The following is a 15747-nucleotide window of genomic DNA, read 5'->3' as shown; positions in this document are numbered from 1 at the left end:
ACTACTCTAAGAGAAAAAGGTATTTTAATATGTCATTGAGAAAAATGATGGCCTTCACAGAAGTTAGCTCTAAGAGGTGATATCATTATGCACTAAACAGGCATGATCTGAGCTGTTAAAATATATTCTTTCTATGACTTTCTGTTTTACAGCATCAAGGTTACTGACTTTCCATGATGTTTGGTGGTTATGAGACCATAGAAGCATATGAAGATGACCTTTATCGTGAAGAGTCATCTAGTGAACTGAGTGTTGATAGTGAGGTGGAATTTCAGCTCTACAGCCAAGTTCATTATGCCCAAGATCTTGATAATGTCATCAAAGAGGAAGAACATGAAGAGAAGAACTCTGGGAATTCTGAATCATTCAATAGTAAACCAAATCAGAAGAACTTAATTATCCTTTCAGATAGTGAGGTCATCCAGCTATCAGATGGGTCAGAGGTCATCACACTGTCTGATGAAGATAGTATTTATAAATGTAAAAGAAAGAATTTTAGAGTCCATGCAGAAGAAAGGACCCAAGGTCCTCCTGCTTTTCTTCATTCTAATGAGTTGGCAGATAAGAAATGCAAGAGGGATATTGAGAAGACTAAACCTGGAGAGAGATCAGGTACAATCCAAGAGGTCATGATTATAGAGGTCAGTTCAAGTGAAGAGGAAGAGAGCACCATTTCAGAAAGCGATAATGTGGAAAGCTGGATGCTGCTGGGATGTGAAGTTGATGATAAAGATGACGATATCCTTCTCAATCTTGTGGGGTGTGAAAATTCTCTTAATGAAGGTTAGTATCATATTGGCCATTATGAAAAGTAGTATCATCTTTAATAAGGAAGACTGCTTTTCCTAAACAAAAGACCATTAGGGTCTGCTCCATTTAATTCCTCACCTTTTGGTCTTGTTTTTTGGCTTGTTTTTCATGAGACTCTTACCAATGGCCACTTTAATGGTGGTCTGTCTGAACATCAGAAAAGTATGTCAGGATATCAAAGACACTCTGCTTCTGCTATAAGCAAATTCATAACTGCTTCTTCCTGTTTGGCTAGAGCCAGTTCTGGACCTGAAATCTTAGTTCCCCTCTCTCTCTGCTTGGTACCACAGGTGAGTACTCCATCCAACTCTGACATTGGCCCTATGCTCTTATTTGGCCAACTCTGTTGGTTCTGCCTCTTCCTAAGTGATTTGCTTACCCAGGAGGTAGCCATATAGCAAGCATGGGGAATGCCTGGTATACAGAAGATATGGAATTAGTATTAAGATTTTTAGGAACTCCATAATCAGTAATGTAGGAAACTATGAAGAGCTGTAAGTCTACAGTAGACTGTAGGAGAGAATGCAAATTCTTGAGAGCCACATAATCAAGAATTGAAATTTTGGTGTTAGTTTTGTCTCTGTCACATGTAGTCATCTAGTATTGATGCTTATCCTTTTAAAAAGTCCCTTTTATTTTTCTCCCTTTATGCTTAATGTGTAGTCTCTTGCAATATTTTCCTAAATGATCTTTTATATCTTCCCTGTATGCTGTTGTTAAGTTGGTAGTCTTGAAATGCCCTTTACTCAGTACTTTACTGCTGATCCAAAACCTTTAATGGCACCCACTTGTCCTCAAAAGAAAATGCTGATATTGAATATAGATCATGCTTTGGAGCCCCAGAGATTGACAAACTTTTGAAAGAGCCAGGTAGGAAATATTTTAGGTTTCCAAGCCATAGGATCGCCTAACTACTTAACTTTGCCCTTGTTGTAGGAAAGCAGCCATGATATCTGAAAAAATGAGATGGCTATTTCAACAGAATCTTATGTACAAAGCCAGGTGTCTGGCTCAGGCTGTAGTAGGCCAGCTCTGAGAATTTGACACCAAAAGGAAGAAAAGAAATAGGATAGTAGCTAGAACATAGAGCAGAATCAAGTAAAGTTTTGTCAGAATAAGAGAGAGTTGATAATGTTTTTAGGTGGAAGGGGAAAATCTCTTGAAGGAGAGATTAAACCTGTTTGGTGGATTGGGGTAAGGGAGGCAAATAAGAGATGGGCTCAGGTATATTGTCTGAATTAGTCTTAAAGGGGAAGAGACATTTAATTGCTAAATTACCAAATATTTATAGAGGTGGAGGAGAAAGAATAAATTCAGATGGATTGAGGTAGATGAGGGAATATATAAGGATGTGTTTGATTTTCTTGGGAAAATGAAAGTGGAAGTGGGTCTGGAATTGGGCAGGGGATACTTAGAGGCTTAGAGTGTGGGAAAGATGTTTAGGTGCTATGGGGAATACTGTTAGGCAGTGGATCCCAATATGTTGAAGATGACAACTTCTTTAACTTCAAAAAAATTTGTGGACCCCCTGCCCCACATAACTATAGTTACATTTTTAGTATTTGTTAATTGAGAAAATGCATATTAGCAAAAAGCTATTCAGTACACTCATACATGACTTTGTATTTTATTAACCACAACATTGTCTACACATTTGAAAAATATTGTATAAGGCCTGTCTGCAGCATATATGGCCTTATATAAAGCATGCCTCTGGCCACCCATTGTGATAACTAATTCTCCAGCTCCCAGGAGTCTGAAGCTCATAGGTTGGAAATCATTATGCTAACAAATCAACAATAAGAGAATAAAAGCCTTGCTTAAAAGTAGTATTCAATCAAAATTGAAACAATGTGAACTTGTAATGAACTCACTCTGAAGGGTTTCATAACTTTTTCCAGTAATACCTGGGGCAGGGTGACAGAAACCAAAAGATCCAGGGTTAGGCAAAACATTACAGAATGTCAAAACAATCATTTAGCCTATTCCTTCTCTAAATTGCCTTCCCGTAACATGACACCTAGTTTCATCAAATACTAATGTGTTCATGATGATCAGCGACTTTTCTTGAATTCAAGTTCTCTATGTCCACCGTGCCAAATATTTCCATTTGGATATCTTATTTTTATTTCACATATACCTACTGAAAAGCTTGATAAATTGAAAAGAAAGCTTATCTTTCCACAGAAAGAGGAGCAGGTTAACTGGATGGTGGCTCATAATGTAAGTAGGATTTCTCAAGGCAAAATGAAAGGGATTGATGAGGGGTGGTGAGGACGGGGTTAAGGGTAGCTGAGCCATATGGAGATGAGGATTCTAGAGGAAAGAGAATGATGAACTTAGGTATGGCTTTTAGGAATGAAGAAAAAGTTGGTAATCAGGTATATAGAGAAATCTCTGGAAAACAATTTTAGTATTTTATGTTATAGACAATAAGAAGCATGGCTGTTCTTGAACTGTGTTTTGGGGGGATTATTTGTTTATTTTTTATTGAGGTGAAATTAACACAAAATTAACCATTTTAAAGGTTCAATTTGGAGGCATTTAATACATTCACAATGTTGTAGAACCATTACCTATATCTAGTTCCAAAACATTTTCATCACATCCAAGGGAAACGCCAAAATGTTTTCACCACATCCAAAAGAAACCCTGCACCGATTGAACAGTCACTCCTCATAACCTCCTGCCCCAGACTCTGACAAGCACAAGTCTGCTTTCTGTCTATGGATTTACCTATTCTGGATATTTCGTGTAAATAGAATCATCCAGTATGTGACCTTTTGTGTCTAGCTTCTTTCACTTAGCATAATGTTTTGGAGGCTTATGCATATTGTAGCATGTATCAGTACTTCATTCCTCTTTTAAGGCTGAATAATATTCTATTGTATACCTGCATTTTGTTTATCCATTTATCTGTTGATGGACATTTGTGTTTCTACCTTTTGGCTGTCATGAATAGTGCTACTCTGGACATTCATGTACAGGTATTTACTTGAATACTTGTTTTGGGTATAAACTAGGAATAAGATTACTGGCATTTCTCTGTTTCACTTTTTGAGGAACTGCCAAACTTCTCCACAGTGGCCGCACCATTATACATCCCCATCAGTAATGTATGAGGGTTCCAATTAACTGCAGTGGTTTTTATGATTACTTGTCATGTTGCACATTTCTATTTGATTTACTGGTAGACTCTTTGTTATTTCTTAGCAATATTGGTAAAAATATATATTTAAGACCTAAGTAATTCTAAGTAATTCTTGATTCCAAACAGTCAGTGTATGTTCCTACTATCCATATTGAAATTTATCCCTACTCTGTGCTCCTTGATCTACTAATGCCATAATCCTATTTTTTTTCTAGTTAATAGGCAATATATTCAGTACTGATGCCTATTTGAGTGTGTTGTTACTTTCTAATCATTATTATCCCATTCATAAATAGACCTGGGGGTAGATCTGGTTCAGTTTGTATAATAGTCTTTAGAGAAAAGATTTTTTCATGTCAGTGGAAGTTTGTGGAAATTCTGGCATACTTCTGAAATGATGATTGTTAAACAGCAAAAATTATGATTTTGTGTACTGCTCCCCCTCCTCCGCAAACCCCTCAAACTGTGGCGTATTTGAAATATCAATATAATATAAGAGAAGAGATTAGCAACTCCTTGAGGACAGGTCTTTTCCTCAGAAGCCTTTTTAATACTATTTAGAGTAATTCTTTGCCATATATATTACTTTGTTTTTCATTAACTGCTAAATGATCAAACACTTATTGAGCATCTACTCTATGTAGAATACATAGAGGGGATTTAAAGTGGTAAAAGACATAGTTTTAGCCTTAAGTGGCTTGGTGTTTCATTGAAGAGACAAAATATAATAAGAAGCTTAAGTAATTTATGGAAGTCTCTTCTTAACCATTGGAGTTAAGTCTCTCAAAATCCTGGGGATAGTTGTGGTTGAAAACTTAAAACTTTTTAAAAAATAGGATTAGTGAATTTGAGGTAGTACGTGAAGATCTGAAGGACTATGTAAGTACATCCATATTTTCCATTGTTAAATTTGTAGTAATGAGTGCAGCACCACTCTTGCTCTGTGGAAATGTGAGGTTCTTTCGCACTACTTCAGTTTCAGTGAGATGCGTAAATGTTTGTTTTGCTTTAATACACAATTAGAATACACGATCAGGTAGATAATATACAACCAGGAGACATTTTTTCCCTCTTTTTTACTTCCTCTAAATGTTTGATACTTTTCTGATTTTACGATCTGAAGCTGTCGATTAGCTTCCTTGGTTTCCATGGGGGCCTTGGTGATGTAGCACTTAGGTAGTGTGCTCAGCCTAGCTTTCCTCAGTATATACAGCTTTATGATGAGGGCTCTGCTTATAACAAATCCATGCCAAAACACAGGGCTTCAGTACCTGTTACATATGACTCAGCCCTTGCTGCTGATGGGTGTAGGAGTTTATTTCTAAAGTCTAGAAACAAACTTCATTTGCTTCACTTTCTTTACTCTTTCCTGACGCTTCTTTATGTAAATGATACCTGCTCTGTCATTTGTCTTCCTTTTAAAATTCTTACCCTTTACTTTCTTTAGTTTATTATCCCCAGTAGGAGTGTCTTGCAATTCTCATTTATTAGAAAGACAGATTTCTTGGTTGAAGAAAAGATGCCCCAAAGGAAATCAACATGTTTTTTAATTTGTGAGGGTGATCTCTAGTTTGGGAAGGATTATTGTATATGACAGCCAAATGATGGGAATAAGTGCTATAGGAGTTATACATGAATAATCACCAACTTATTTTCCTGCAGAGGGAAGGGATATCATTAGCTCTCGGAGTAATTGTTAAATCTTTGTTAATTTTTAACTATGGAAATTTTTTTTTGTTGTTGTTGTTGTACGCGGGCCTCTCACTGTGGCCTCTCCCGTTGTGGAGCACAGGCTCCGGACGCGCAGGCTCAGCGGCCATGGCTCACGGGCCCAGCCACTCCGCGGCATGTGGGATCTTCCCGGTCCGGGGCACGAACCCGTGTCCCCTGCATCGGCAGGCGGACTCTCAACCACTGCGCCACCAGGGAAGCCCATATGGAAATTTTAAAGTATACAAAACTGGAATGTCGTAATGGTCTCACTGTTCCATAAACCAGCTTCAACAATTATCAACTTATGACCAATCTTTTCTCATATGTAATTCCATGTCCCTGTATTATTTTGAAGCAAATCACAGTCATCATGTCATTTCATTCATTTATTTATATACATATACATTCATTTCAATATGTATTTCTAAAACATAAGTTTTCTTTTTAAGAAACAATCATATTATTATCACACCTAAACAAATTACCAATAATTCTTTTATCATTAAATAACCAGCCTTCAGATTTCAGCCTTCAGATTTCCCTGATGGGCTCTTAATTTTTTTTTCCTACAGTTTATTTGAATCAGATCTATTTATTGCAGTTGGGTGGTAACTTATGTCCTTTAATCTTAGGTTCCTCCTTTATCTTTCTTCTATGTGTTTTCTTTCTTCTTTATAACTTAATTGTTATACTAACTGGATTGTTTATCCTCTAGAATTCCCTGAGTTTGAATTTTGTGGTACTGTTTAACATACTCCACTGTCCCCTGTATTTCCTATGAATTGGTAGTTAGAGCTGGAAGCTTAATTAAATTCAGGTTTCTCTCCCTGTGATTGTGCTATCAGCTAGACACATAGATGGTTCATTTTGCTTTTCATATGTTAATATTTAGTATTACCTTTTAAAAATTCAGTTTGTTTCATAATTATGTAAAATATTTAGAATGTTCCAAATTCAAATCAATAAGACAAGGTAAAAAATATTCAGAGACGTCTACCTTCTGTCCAGTCTTCATCCTGTTCCCACCCTTCCTCTTAGGGGTAACTGTTAAGAGAAAATTGATAGTTTGTCCTTACATTAAAAAATATATAAGCAAATATGTATATATCTTCATATCCTCCCTCCCCCTTCTTGAAGTAAACAGTAGCATATGATCTACACTTTGCTCTACCTTGTTTTTTATCTCTTAACAGTATATCCTGGAGATCAGTCCATAATAGTATCTAAAGATATTTCTCATTTCTATGACTATAGACTATTTTTGTGTCTTCTACACTAATCTGAGCTGGACACATTAGGCATGTAACAAATACTTTTTGGAAGTGAATGAATAGTAATTTTAAATAGTTGATGAATAATATAATTGTTACAGTTTTAAAATGTATTTTAAATAAATGTATTATAGTCTAAGTCCACTTTCAGAAGCATGCTTTATACCTATGCTTATACTCCTGGTCTTACCGTTTCTTTCTCATTTAGTAATTTTGAAAGATTTAGATTTAGCAGAAAATTAAATAGGTTCAGATTTTAAAAGGAAAATACCTTTTAAAGAATGAAGAGTTCAGCATTTTTAAAAGTGGAGGAAACCTGTTAGTTCCTAGTGTATGTGACTGTTATAGTGTAGAACTTTACATTAATGTAGAACTCCTTCAGTATGTACAGTTGGGTACATCGTTCTTTTATAATAGTTTGTCAGCATTTGGCACATAGTGGGTATCTAGCAAATCTTGGGTGAATTTAATTGAAATTCTACCTTTTCGTATAGAATAGTGCTCTTTACATAGTACTACATGAGGTTGAAGTGAAATTATGGTTTTAGTAAAGTAAAATCATGAAGTAATTGATTGAAATTGCAGTATAATTATGGCTTTTATCGACTTAGTGCAGTAAGTCTTTTAACTGTTTTTGTGTCATGTCCCTTTCACCCCTAAAAAATATGCACATAAAAGTTCTGGATACATTTTCAGAAGTTGAAGAACTCATCTAGAGGCAGTTGCTGAATCCCTGGTATTTATAAGGCACTCAACCAAGACTTGATAAGTAATTAAAATTTGAGTAGAGTGGGTTACCTACTTGAATTTCAGTTTTCCAAATACCTCATATTTTATTTGATCTGGGTCTTTATATATGCCTGGATCAGTTTCTACCTTGCCTGGCTGATACCTACTCATCCCTCAAATCTTAGTTTAAAGTTTATTTCTGAAATGAGGTAATGGACATAGGTTCTCAGTGGTGGCTACTAGGTCTTTTACAGCTCCATAGTTGACTACCTGTGACTTTGGGTAACTTAATTCCTTTATTGGGAAAATAATAAATTTTATTTCATTAAGGTTATAAGCTAAAATGAGACGGTGGATAGACTAAATTAATGTAATAGGAAAATATTTTGACAGAACTCCTAACTACAGGATGAGTTCACTATCACTGTGGCAAGCATGGGCATATAGCTTCCACTTGGTGTTTTTAAATGAGAAGTTCTCAGATTTTTTGGTGAACCCAAGTTGCTTTTGAAAAACATGTCTCTAGTATGGCACTTTATTTGAATAAATTTTATTTTATTTGGTGACATTTTATGATCTACTAGTTAAAACCTAAATCTGAAGTCTTAAAATCAATCCAACAATTACTTCCTGGATGCTTACAGTGTACAGGCACTATACCGTTAAGGTGTTGGGTTTCAAGAAGTGCTATGTAGTCCCTGCCTTTAGAAACCTTAAAGTGCATGACAATATGGAAAGTCCACTCTATTACCAGAGTTAAATACATTTCTACAAATACAAGAGATGTCCCAGCACATACATAATCATTTCCAGATGAATGTAATAGACTTTTTAAAAAAGATTATTACAGATAGGCAAAGTACAAGAGTGAATTGAAAAGTAACTCTTTGAACTCAGTCTTGAAGAATGGATAGGATTTAACGTTCAGGTTAAATGCAGGGAGGAAGAATAAAAGCTGAAAACCCTAAAACTATATGATACCGTTAATGTTTAATTAATGGCTTAATATGTGGCTGGGTATGATTAAACATTTTAATAGCATATCCTTTCAGAAACTGCCTCAGCCTAAATGAGAAAGGGTACTTATGTTCTGCATATGCTGTTGGAAGATTTCTTGGTTATTATTTTATTCCAATATTTTCTGCCTATTTCTTGCTCATATGTCTCCTTTTTTTTTTCCTTTAAAAAATTGGATATTTCATGCAACTTTATGGAAGATAGAAAAATTTTCTCAGACGGACCAGATGTTGTATGTTAGTCAAAGGACATGACCGGCTGCTTAAAATGTGTGTTTTATGCAAGGCTGTTGAAAGTAGAGCATGTCTTGAAATATAACTTCGGCTCGTCATAGCTTGTGTTCTTTACCACCTTTTAACATAGAAAAGGAACACATTCTGTTAGTTTGGAAATATAAATAAATTAAACTTTCCTTTTAATGCTCTTCAAATCTTCAAGGTGGTATTTTCCCCCCCTTTCTGCATTCATCAGATAACCAGTTAGTCATAGGTTCTTTTTTTTTTTTTTAAATAAATTTATTTATTTATATATATTTGGCTGCGTTGGGTCTTCGTTGCTGAGCTCGGGCTTTCTCTAGTTGCGGTGAGCAGGGGCTACTCTTTGTTGTGGTGCGCAGGCTTCGCCTTGTGGTGGATTCTCTTGTTGCAGAGCACGGGCTCTAGGCACGTGGGCTCTAGAGTGCAGGCTCAGTAGTTGTGGCGCATGGGCTTAGTTGCTCCACGGCATGTGGGATCTTCCCGGACCAGGGCTCGAACCCGTGTCCCCTGCATTGGCAGGTGGATTCTTAACCACTGCGCCATGAAGGAAGTCCAAGTCATAATTTCTTGAGAGATCTTACGGCCTAATAGGTCGTAAGAGTGAGTTGCTGTTTGACATACTTCTTATGGATGTATAGTTTAATTTCTGCCTTATAATTGAAAAGTGGCCACATGCTAGAGTTCTGGTAACCGAGAGGACCAAAGAGCTCCCTCCCTGATGTTTTCAGCTTTTGTAAGCGTGCACTACACAATCCCTAAAGCTGCTTTTGAACTGTGTCTGTAGTTGTAGCATGTCACCTTACACTTAACTATTGTGAGGGCATCTTTTTATTTAATTTCTAATTAGCATAATGACTTGAGCTGTGTTATTCACTGTTCCATGGTGAAGTTGTCATAGGGAGAGAAGAAATAAAAATGTTCAATTTCAACTTTACTTGTGAATGGAGTGAAGTTTGAAAGCCTTTTATGGCCATTGTTCAGCAGACTGAAAATCTCATTAGAAATCCCAGAAATGCAAAGGCAGCTTTGGGTTGGATTTTAATAACATTTTGGAATGTTGGTATTGTATGTCGCTAATTTTTGTGATTTCATTGTTGATCAGCAACTTAGCTATGCATTCTTCCAAAGTCAACTTATGACTTTTAGCCTAAATTCATTTACAGTAGTTTTTCTTTTCAACAGTAATAAGTACCTAGGGAGAGAATTAAATTTTACTTTTTTTTTTGACGTTTCTCTTAGAAACTGATTTGATTTTCATATAAGATATACTAAATTTGTTGGAAATTGCATGTAAGATAATAGCATGCTATAAGAAAATAGCATGTTTATTGAACTAATGACTTAGTTTTGTTGCCATTAAAATATTAGACATCTTCAGGTCTGCCTTTTTTTTGGTTTGTTTTTGAAATGGAGAAGCATAAAATAAGATGGCAAGATTTTCATTCTTATCTAATGGTCATAGGAAGTTGAATCCTGATGTCTGGGTAAAGAGTGTTTGAATATAAAATTCTTATAGCTGTTTGCTATAAAAATAATCTATTATGTATAGAGACCACTTGTCTAAGAAGATAAGTATAATTTATAGATAGTATGGTCAGAAGGTAGAATTTGATATGAACTATATACGATTAGACTGTCAAACATTTTTCAAAAGAAGTACAGAAATGAGAACATTTACTTTTTTTCCCCTTATAAGAGTAAAGGCTACTCAGAAAATTCATGACTCTTAAGTTGATCCTGTTTTTAAGACTTTGCTAAATTTGTATTTAATTTCAGGGTAATTTACTAATTTCTTGCTAATTTCCTCTTGGTTATTAACACTTAAGTAAGTGTTGACTTATTGGAAGTTTTTTAGCCAAAAGTTTTTAATCTCTTAAGCATTGTTTTGTTATAAATTAAAGTTATTGTCATGGTTAAGTTTTTGGCATTTTGAGTTACTTGCCAGATTGTTGTTGATTCTGCTGATAATAAGGAAATGCATATTTTAATTGAGCATCCACCATGTGTAAGTTTCTTTTTAAATTATACAGATACACTTAAAATAATCTACAAGAATAGATATGACTTGTTTTTTAGTTTTTGAATCTTGATCTAACAGCATTAGCTCTGGATAGAGATGTAATTCTGGGGATAAAAATTATTTTTGTAATACATGTTTGGATTCAAGTATAAAGGCAGTCTAATAATGGGTTATTTAAAAGTGGATCTTGTCTGATGTGTGTACCTTTTATTTCTATGACATTTTTACATTAGAATTTCATAATTATAGTTTTGAAAATTAGTTAACTGTGGACTTGAGAGCATCTGCTCTCTCCATCTTTTGCAAATACATTTTAAGGGAAGACAGCATAATTCTATAATGGGAAAAAAATTTTTACTCTTCCCTTCTGCTTTTGCCTAAATATATAGTCAATTTATAATTACCTCAAGATGAAAGAATGCTGTTTACAGCTACTCATTGAGAGAAACTGTTTTGTTGGGAATCCCTTGAAGTGCGTAGGTCACTTCTGATTTTGCTTTGTAACTAGCGCCTGTTACAGAATTATCTACTCTAGGGGGGGAAAGCCCCAATTTTAGAAGACTTTTCAATACTCTTTCTATATTTTTAGCTAATGAGAAACTCTAAAGATGTAGGAAACAGACTGGTTATGGCTGATAAATAAAATTGTTTAAGTCAAAAATTAGGCTTTGAAAAGTCAGGTGAGAGGAATTCAGAATATAAATTTGCAAATTTAACTAAAGAAAGGTTTTATTTAAAGAAAAGGTGTGCAACCATATCAATCTTGTAACTCCTTGTATCGCACTAGCCATTTTTTATTGTTAGATGGTCTGATTTAAACAAAAATGAACTTTGTCAGTGGTTTTATTTAGAAATAGCATTACTTTCTACTTTTAAGGAGGATTTTAATTGTCAATAAAATTTCATTGTTGAAAAATCACCTCACTCCCATATAATTAGTATTTTGTTCTTTATTCAATACCCTGTATCGAGCCCACCCCTTTTGGGTTTGCTTTAAAAACTATATAAATTTTGTGGGAGAATAAATATAACTTATGTATTGCTATAAAGGTATTCTTATTTGAATCTAGTATGATTGTTTTTTACGTATATGAAATACTTCCCTAAAAACATAATATTCAACCTAAATGTTCTAGATAGGTGAGTTACTGGTAAAAAAATCCATCAGGTCTTAAGTTGTGGATTATTTGTATTGGTACTTAATACCGTGACTGCTTTGGTTGTTGTGTAAGTCCCTTTATTCTTCTTCGAGATGTTCTAGTTTGGGAAATTTCTTTTATTATCAGATTTAACACAGGAAATGTAATGGTTGTACCACAGATCATCTAATTGTCAACTTTTGGTTAGTTAAACTAACTTTGGTATATAGTTCTTTATAGTTAGTCAAAGAGGAGTTGTGTTCAGCTGTGTGATTTTGCCACCACTTAAGTTAACATCAGCAGTGAAGGGTCTCATCTCTGACTTTTCTTCCTTTCATTAAATTTTTCAATTGCTTTTAACATTATTTAAGTATAGAAGGAGATAGAGTTGTAAAACAAATTTCTGATTTGCTGATTCTCAGTATTTAGCAGTTGGGATCCTTTTTCTTCCTTTAGCTATATCACATACATATGTATATTTTGATTTAAGGGGAAAAAACTTAATTTTTTTATGTATGATGTGGATACAGTTATTGTTTATTATTTTTTAAAGTTAATAAAACTAATCTCAAAAGATCTTTAGTAGTATACCTGCAACCTCAGCAGTCCCTTTTTATCTATACAGATTTCCCTGCCTATTGTGGCTGTTTGCTCTAATTTAAATTTCCCATGGCTTTGGGTTGCAGACTTGGTTTTCTGCAAGAGTGCCCATGCTTACATGGTCATATATTCTGGGTGACTTTTCCACTTTTTCTTTTTTGTTATTTTGTTGATTGCTAAAGGGAAAGAGGATTTTTTTTTTTTTTTTTTACTTGTTTCTTTGTTTTGATCTTTCTTCCTTAGCCTATCTATTTGTGTGTTGTTTTGTTTTGTCTTGCAGATTGGGAAGAATTATTGTGTGGACTTAGATCCATGGGGAGTAGCAGGGAAAAACTAATTTTGTTCGTGGTTTTGTTTTCTTAATAAGAGTAGCAATTTAATTTTTGAGCCATTGAGAAGCTCAAAAGATATGTTAGCTTTATGCATGAAATTGATAGAAAATTATTAATCCCGAAATTTTCTGTTCATGGTCGCTCTACTGTTGGAATAAAAATGTTATGTTATAGTTGAACTAAGTAAATCCTAAAAATACTAAGTAGCAGTATATAGTACTGTTAAAAATTCTTAATTTAAAAATTATTGTATATTCAAAAGTTATTCATAGGAAATCAGTTGTAATCTGGTATGTGATTTCTTTTTTCATTCAGTTTTTGTTGTCGATGGTGTGTATATATTCAAATAGACATATGAATATACATTTGATTGGAAACATACAATTTTAACTTGACCAGATTTAAAAGTTTGCTTATTCCTGCAAAACATGCTTATTTTTCAAATATGAAGAATTTTGTTTTATGAAACAACTTTATGCTGCTGAATGTTAAGTCCTTGGAGAAGTGCTGTGGCAATTTAAATATTGGGTAATTCAGTACTAATGTAAGGGAAAAGTAGAGGCCTCTAGTCCTAAAATCTCCTCCAAATATTTTTTCATTAATATCTGAAGACTTTAAAATATCAAATTAATGTGGTCAAAGCTACTTCTGTTTTACATTTGTGAGGGTGCCATCACACAGTAGCATTATTTAACTGGATTTTGTATTTATTAAATTAAGATCCTTTTTAGCATTTAAGAAATTGTAATAATTTCCCAATATAGCATAAAAATGTTGTTATGATATACTGTTAGCTAATCAGCTAGGAGAACTAATTTGATAAAAAGGATGAAAAAGGATTAATTTTGATATGCATAATTTTAGGGGTTTTTGTTTTTTTAATTGATTATATACCATGGCAGTGAAATATCTAAAATTCTCTTTCTGGTTGTCTGTTAAGTACTTTGGGAATTGGGGTAAGGGCAAGTTTTCTTTCTGTGTCTGCTAATTATTTTTTCTTGTGAATTTTAGTGCTCCTAGCATATGAAACTGATTTATAGAATTTGCTATTACCGAGAAAAAAAGAGCATTATTGAAATTTTGTTTAACTGTTATTTTCTAGTTACTGTATTTCACATTTTGATTTCTACCAAATGACTTCTCAAGAAGCAATTTTGTTTGAAAAACAGAGTTTCAAACTAAGAAGAAAATGTATACTGATAGTCTATTTATTGTTTGTTCATGGCAATTAAGATAATCTTTTGAATTTCTGCTCTTTAACCATAGTTAGAGCCTTCATAAGTTTGTAAAATTATTCTCCCTAGTTCTGATTAGTATTTTAAAAGGTATTTTATAAGTTTGTACTTGATATTCATATGTGATTACTGAGAAAAACAAATAGCTTGTAAAATGTATTTGTTTCTAGTATTTCCATCAAATCAGGGTATAATCTGTGAGATGAAAAGTGATCCAATTGTGAAACTATGCAGCTTTTAAAATAACACAAAATTCTTCTGTTAGCATGTTTTACCAGCAAATGTTTGTGTAAAATGTTATTAGTTCTTAAAGCTCATGCATAGACTTTCTTGTGTGTGGCTTTTCATAGGAGAGCACTATAGAGCCGAACTTGAAATTTATTAAGGAAAGCACAAACTGGTGAAATGCTTTCATGCTATTAAAAAACTTCACAGACAATTGTCAGACAACTTTTTTTTTTAAAAGGTCATGATTTCCTGGTGCCTTTTCCAGTCTTTATTTGAAACTCTTGTAGGATTTCTTTTTTGTTCTCCCTCTCCTTTTTCTTTTGGCAGTGGGTGGAAGATTCTTTTAAAACTGAATCGCTAAACATGTATGGTAACTATTAAAGTATAATGGAAATACTTTTATTCTTGATATTTTTTAGGCCAGAAAATGCTGTGAAGGTAAGCCAGTTAGGGTAAAATTACATTGTGCAGTATGGAAACTGTTCAGAGTTTTCTGTTTAGAAAAGTGGGCTCTTGAGTTTGGGCTTAAAATAGGGGTTGTTTGTGAAATATTTTGCAGTTCTCTTATAGGTGGGTGAGTTTGAGGTTGTTTTTAATATTTTATTGTTTTAGTTGATTGTTGGTATTTCCTGAAAAATAATATTATGTATATGGGAGAAGATAGGGGGTGAGAACAGAATAAGAACTGGGGGGAAAGAAAACCTCCTTCCCAAAATGTTGCCACTTGACAGGTGGAGATTATCTGCCATTACAGATTTTCAAAACAGAGTGCTTAACTCTTTTTCGAAGAGTTCACATAAACTTTGACATATTTCACAAAGTTTGATTGTGATAAGTATTACAATTTTAACTCTGGTCTTTATCCTAAATTTAAGGCTTACAAAATTAATCAAAAATGCCTTGAGGCTAATTGCTAATGTTCAATTAAGTTATTGTGTTCAGTTAAGTAACAGTTCTTTGACTATAGAATTTGTTTGATTTTATTAATATGATAAGCTAAGATTATAAAAGGGCTATAAGAGTACAGAAACTGAACTTTGTGAAATTAATTTTTATATTTTGCCATAGAGACAAAATATGTCTTGGTGTGTAGTAATTTTTTTCTTAGTATTATATGGACATCTATTGGCTTTCAGCATATAGGAAATTTAAACCTTTTAATATTAAATATTGGCAGTCATATATTTTTTTAAAATTGCAAAAACTTCAGGCAAATATGTAAAATATGCTAGTGGTTGGTTTATT

The 15747-nt window shown here is 33.8% G+C and overlaps 1 protein-coding gene across 2 annotated transcripts in view; it reads left to right on the top strand.

Moving 5' to 3' along the window:
* ZCCHC7 (zinc finger CCHC-type containing 7) overlaps nucleotides 1-15747 on the top strand; it is a 237280-nt gene that overhangs the window by 4622 nt on the left and 216911 nt on the right. For both annotated transcript variants that reach the window (XM_082843092.1, XM_082843091.1), the window contains exon 2: nucleotides 153-783. In XM_082843092.1, coding sequence (XP_082699218.1) covers nucleotides 174-783 — 610 coding nt within the window. In that variant the 5' untranslated portion in view covers nucleotides 153-173. The remainder of the gene's footprint in view (nucleotides 1-152; nucleotides 784-15747) is intronic.

Source organism: Leucopleurus acutus (assembly GCF_964270905.1).
Source record: "Leucopleurus acutus genome assembly, chromosome: 7".
NCBI classification, from domain to species: domain Eukaryota; kingdom Metazoa; phylum Chordata; class Mammalia; order Artiodactyla; family Delphinidae; genus Leucopleurus; species Leucopleurus acutus.
Note: the sequence above shows the minus strand (reverse complement) of the source record. Positions and strands in the feature narration are given on the sequence as shown.